Consider the following 6,000-nt stretch of genomic DNA (forward strand, 5'->3'; position numbering starts at 1 on the left):
TTAGCCAAAGTCTGCATATTTATGTGTGGCCCGCATTTTTTCAAATGTGCCGCACTTTTGCCGCAAAAAAGTCACATATATCGTAGCAGAAAGTTGAGAAATGTTGCCTTTACTTCACAGAGCAGCCATTTTCCCCTGTTGCTATGGGAACGTCATGAAGTGACATAATTACGTGATGTGAACATCATCAAAAAGCAGGGTGCTGTGGGAATCACTTTTTTCTCTCTTTTTCATCAAACCGCAGTTTTTGCAAGTTCCCGCTAGCCTGGGTAAACCCTGACGAACTTCTGGCAAATTTGAGATTTGCTCTGCAAGTCAGTCTGGCGAAGAGCCCATTCAAACCCATTTCCAATGTCCCTAAAATCATTTAAAATTTTTCTGGAAGGACTGTTTTTTAATGGTTCATGATCGCGAGTCATGTTAAGTTACTGCTGATGAAGACCCAACATTTCCTGATGTTGCTGCTTATTAATAAAAGCTTTTAAATAACAAAATAACAGAGGACTTTTATCGTCAAGAAGTAATAGGAAATTATAAATTTTATCCAGCGTTTTACAGCTGCTCCTTTAACCACTCAGGCTCGCTGGCTTCTAAATGGCAAAAGCAGATGTTGCGTTCCCCGGGGACCTCTCTGCCGTTAGGGTAGAACAAAAACACATCAGAGAAAGTGTCATAATAAGATCCAACACACAAGATTCACTCTCAGTGGTTTCTGTGACATGAGAAATACTTTCTGAAAGCCAAACATACACAGAGCTGCCTTTGAGCCGTAGCCCCGAAAAGCCACGCCACTAAAGACACACCTTCAAGATGGTAGCACTGTTGTAATGGAAATTCAAATCCCTGCCGTGCTGGGCTGACGTGCCAAACTGAGCCGAGCCAGCACATAGGGAAAAACCCTATTAATGCAGCTATATCAGGGTACCCGCGGGGTCTTAAAAGCATTGAAAAAGTCTTAAATTTGATAATCTCAAATTAAGGCCTTAAAAGCCTTGAATTTGGTATACAAAGTCTTGGATTTCGTTACAAAGGTCTTATATTTTTCGCCTTTCCTAGGATTAAGTTCATACCGTAACAAAATGAACTGTTACTAATGTAGGCTAATTTAAAAACTGACCGGAGCCCGTCTCTGGACGCACCGGAGGACCGAGACACAAAGTAAACACGCCTCTCTGACTGGTACGGGGGTAGCGGTTAAACTGATCGGCGGATGTGCGGAATGTTTTGGGTGTGTCGAGCCTGGCTGGCCACTCAGCGCCTTCAAACAAAGCTCAAGGTAACAGGCTAACGGCTTATTAGCTAGCCAAACACCGAGCGGCTCCATTAATCTGCTAGGTGCGTTTTATAACAAACTGAGCGAGCAGCCGGCGCGCTCTAAGATCTGTTGATCCGTGCAGGACTTCACGGTGAGCGGACTGTTTAGAGACGATGTGACTACAGGTAACGTTAAAGGTTCGCTGCTACTGTAGCGGAGCTGCAAGTAAACCAGGGCTCTCAAGTGTCACACATTGAGCGTGACAGTCACTCATTTGATCTTTTGTCACGCAGTCCCGCCACACATTGTATTTCTACGCGGAAAAACTATAATATATTTAATTAATTTAATTAATAGATATATATTTAATATGCGCCCATAATTTTTCTGGAGCGCCGCCCTCACTATGACACTGACAGGAATCAAGCGTGTCTCCATTGAGATATATATATATATATATATATATATATATATATATATATATATATATATATATATATATAAATAAAAGTTCTTAGTCGAGCCTGCCACTTATCAGCCAATCAAAAGAAAAAGAAAGGGGCTACACAATAGCCAATTAGCACTATTGTATCTGGGTAAGATTTAACGCAACAACCAATGAGAAAAAAGCATGGAGCAGCGTACAGACACTTCCCTAAACGTTCACTCATTCAGAGACCCAAACGGGGCGTATTCATTCATGTATTTTTTTCGTGTATTAATTTAATGTATTAATTCATTAAAATGAATTTATCATTGAGGTGAATAATTGTTATATGCACATTTAAGGAGGTTACTTCCTCAACAAAAGATGTCACTCTTGCCTGTCCTTAAAACTTAAGAGCCCTGAGTAAACGCTGAACTGAGCTGTGTGTTTTCAGTGTTAAACACAGCTGCAGGTATTCATGCACGACTGTTGTTGGTGATACAGAAGACTTACTCAGATCGTGTATGAAAAGTAGAAAAAACAGTGTTGTAGAGTTACAAATTACTTTTCAGTTACAAGTCCTGCATTCAACATTGTCCTTAAATAATAGTAACAAAATATTATCAAAATATACTGTACTTAAAGTACCAAAAGTAAAAGTGCTCTTATGCAGTGTAATTATCTTATTTTATTGGATTATATTATAACCCAATAAATTGTATTAAATGACTGATACTTTACTTTAAATACAATGTGTTAGTTAATTCAAATAGCCTACTTGTACATAATAATTTTCTAGGTTTTGAAATGTATACAGATTTGACATTTTCCCCTCATACTTCTGTCGGAATGGGTACGAAGTTGGCATTGAATTTCATTTGAAATGGTATTAAAAAGGTCTTAAAAAGCCTTGAATTTAATTTGGAGGATCCTGGGGGTACCCTGTATATTGCCCTTTTTGAGCAAAGTTTCAAGAGCCTTTGGGTGTAAACTTAGGAACTAAAGGTTTTTGGCACCAGGAACTACATTTAGTTCCTTGTTCCTCTGGTCAAAAATGTAAAGTTCCAAAGATCCTCATAAGGTCATCAGGTCCCCTGAGAAAGGTCTTGTGGTGAAAAGTGACTAACATTCCCATTCCAGGAGGCCAGAGCCGTTCACAGCAATGTTCCTGCCAGGCAGCAGCAATGAGTTCACAGTGACTCCAGCCTCAGGGATGTTACCTCCTGTTGGTTCTACCGGAGCCCTCATCACTGTGTCCTTCACACCTACCATGTACAGCAAGCACAGAGCAAGACTAACCATCCAGGTATTTCAATTATTTATTCTCTGATAATCTCACTGACTTTTGGGTCTATTTGTAGTTTCTGTTTTATGGTAATAAATTGTACTAAATGTCTAAGAGGTCTTTTTTACCGCTGCATCACCGGTCATAACATGTTACCAATAAAAGTGTTTCAGAGTTATTATTACTTTTAGGAGTTTCAAGTAGTGCAGAAATGTACAGTTTCTGTTACTGTTAAAAGCACCAAGTAAGCTAGAAGCGATAGCAGGATTTCCAGCTGCAGATGTGAGATGCCACGATACTGGCCAAAGTTAAAACTAGAGATGGCCCGATACAATGTTTTGCTTCCCAATACCGATTCCGATACCTCAACTTGCGTATCGGCCGATACCGAGTGCCGATCCGATACCAGTGTGTCATATATTTTATCGTTTTAACAACTGTATACTACTATCCCTGTATGGATGTGATATTATTTCTATCTTTGTTGTCGGTCTGGCTCAGGTTAAACTCTTTGTGAAACATGAACAAACACAAACAATGAATGCCACAGAACTTTCTTTTATTATCCAGTTTGACAGTCAGTATAACGTAAAAATAACCTAAATAAACTACTTTAACGTAGATTTTCTTTAAGGCTTTATGACGTGGTATCGGATCGGTGCATAAACTCCAGTACTTTCCGATACCGATACCAGCGTTTTAGGCAGTATCGGAGCCGATACTGGACCATCTCTAGTTAAAACCATGCATATGCTGAATTACATATTCACCATACAAACTCAATAATTATCAGAGTTGCATAATTGACAGCTTACTTCTCTTATTACAGGCAGCAGACATGCAGTGGACCTATGAGGTAAGAGGGAAAACCCCTCATGACTCCCCACCCATCTGTACCACATCCCCCAATGCCAGCTCTTCTGTGCTCCGTCCAGCCAATGAACAGCTCCAGAACTTTGTGGTTCGGAACCTTCGGCTTCCCTCCCTGGCTAACTCGTCCCCTCTCAAAGTCCACAGATAAAGGACATTCTCACTCTCTCCTACAGCTAAGGATCGTCATTTGTGTCTTAGCTTTCTTTTTGACTTTTAATGTTTAAATTATAACCACGGTTGCTTTATTTATCCAGCAACATGTGTCGTCTTCAAAGAGATACCTTTATATTTTAGTTTGGACAGGCACATGGTGCTGATGCATCATTCATCATTTGTCCATTTTTTTTTCTTAAAATGGCTCATTAGTCGTGTTAGTGTTTCTTATCAGCAGTTCTAATTAGCTATTTTTCTGCTAATACAAATATGTTTTTTGTCTACCTTGTGGCAAGTGAAGGACATTTTTGAAAACTCTTGAACTTGAAATTTGAAAAATAAATTGCCCAGTTCTTTGATTTGAAATCAGTGTTCATCACTGCTAATGTATCTCAAACTGTAAATAACCTTGAAGTAATGCCTTCATTTAAACAATACTCTCCAAAGTCATCATCATACATGTTGTAACACAGTTGGCAAAAAAACTCCACATGCAAAATTCCTTCTGTAGCTGCTTTCTTCATCTCCCTGTCTTTCTTTATGATTGGAATGAATTGAAAGAGTCATTGTCCCTGACGTTTTACACATTTCAGCAGTTATCAGACGTATGATAAGCAATAAATGCCAGTAATGGTTATGGTGTCCCTATAATGCCTTAGAGTAAAATGTTACCAACTTTGTTTTATTCATCCCTTCTCTTATGATCCTGTTAGGCAGATATTGCCACCCCACATTATATTACACCAACCAGGACAACCTTGAAATACAGTGCAACCTTTCTGAAAATCTCAGTATCTTCTTCTATTTAATAAATCAAACCACATGAGCCTTAAGAGGTTGCCCAGTGTGTGGGCCTGTGTGCATACAAATGTATCCTACACAGCACACATGGCTGTCAGGCTCTTCTCTTGAATCTGTAGCATCTATGATCTGTAGCTGCATTGTCAGCTAAGGATTTTTAATAAGTCTATTTCAGTTTCATAAATATTGTCTCTATAAAATAGTGTCTATAAAAAAGTATTCGCCCTTCTTGGAAGATACCATGTTGTGTTGTTTTGCAACACTGAATCAAAGAAGATTTAATGTAAAATACTGGCAAGCTGCTTGTGTTTGTCCTTCATAAGATAAATGTACATACATTAGTGAAATTATCCATGTTAGCCATCAAATTATTTCATGGTGCTGCATCTTACATAAAGTATATTGTGCAGTATTGCAAGCACAGCAATGTTGGATGTTGCAATCCCTCTGTGGACTGTTGAACACCCTTTCCATGAAGAATATGGAATCTTCTCTTCCACTGTTCAATGGCACATTCAGTGACACTTGTTAACTTATGTACCCTTACAGCAGGGGGGAAACTTCTTATTTCTGTAGTCTAAGGGTTATGCTAGAAGGTTATTAGTTTTTACGCTGTGTTGTCCAACCATGTCGGAAAGCAAGTCTTAATAGCTGTTCTGAATGGCCATATAGCCACATAGCGTCAATATCAGTTTAAGTGTACACTAACAACAAAAATGTATCAGCTACCGACCAGTTTTGCTTTTGCTATTGCCATGCTACTGTCCCTCACGCAAGCAACATCATCTAATGTTACCCCCACATGGGGCAAACATACGCAGAAAGAATATATTAATTCCTACCTGAGAGAAACGATCAAATTAAGCATTTACATGGTTATTAGGAATAATATTTCTAATATTTTCTGATAGAACGGATTATCAAAGGTTTACATCACTTCTCCTAACCAGTTTTTAGTATTCATAGTGCTCTTCATGACACATCTAACTCAAAATACGAAAAGAAAATACAAGGAAAATTACTCCGAAAATGAACTAATTGCATATCAATCAAAAGGCATGTGTTTCTGGCATCACAGCCTCCTCCTTTCTCTCCCCCTGAGCACAATATCCAACTGGCTTATATTGAATCAAGGAGATTTTATGTGTCTTTGACACTAAATAACAGAAAAGATCCTTCAATGACAAAGTCAAAACAGAAATCTAC

At 38.7% G+C, this 6,000-nt stretch overlaps 1 protein-coding gene across 1 annotated transcript in view; it reads left to right on the top strand.

Annotated features, from left to right (window-relative positions):
• The window catches only part of LOC120554796 (cilia- and flagella-associated protein 47-like), a 92,856-nt gene extending 88,077 nt beyond the window's left edge, over positions 1-4,779 (top strand). The window contains exons 65-66 of the mRNA XM_039793819.1: positions 2,823-2,988; positions 3,797-4,779. Of these exons, the coding sequence (XP_039649753.1) occupies positions 2,823-2,988; positions 3,797-3,988 (358 nt within the window). The 3' untranslated portion in view covers positions 3,989-4,779. The remainder of the gene's footprint in view (positions 1-2,822; positions 2,989-3,796) is intronic.
• Positions 4,780-6,000: the final 1,221 nt, after the last annotated feature.

This window comes from Perca fluviatilis, chromosome 24 (genome assembly GCF_010015445.1).
Source record: "Perca fluviatilis chromosome 24, GENO_Pfluv_1.0, whole genome shotgun sequence".
NCBI classification, from domain to species: domain Eukaryota; kingdom Metazoa; phylum Chordata; class Actinopteri; order Perciformes; family Percidae; genus Perca; species Perca fluviatilis.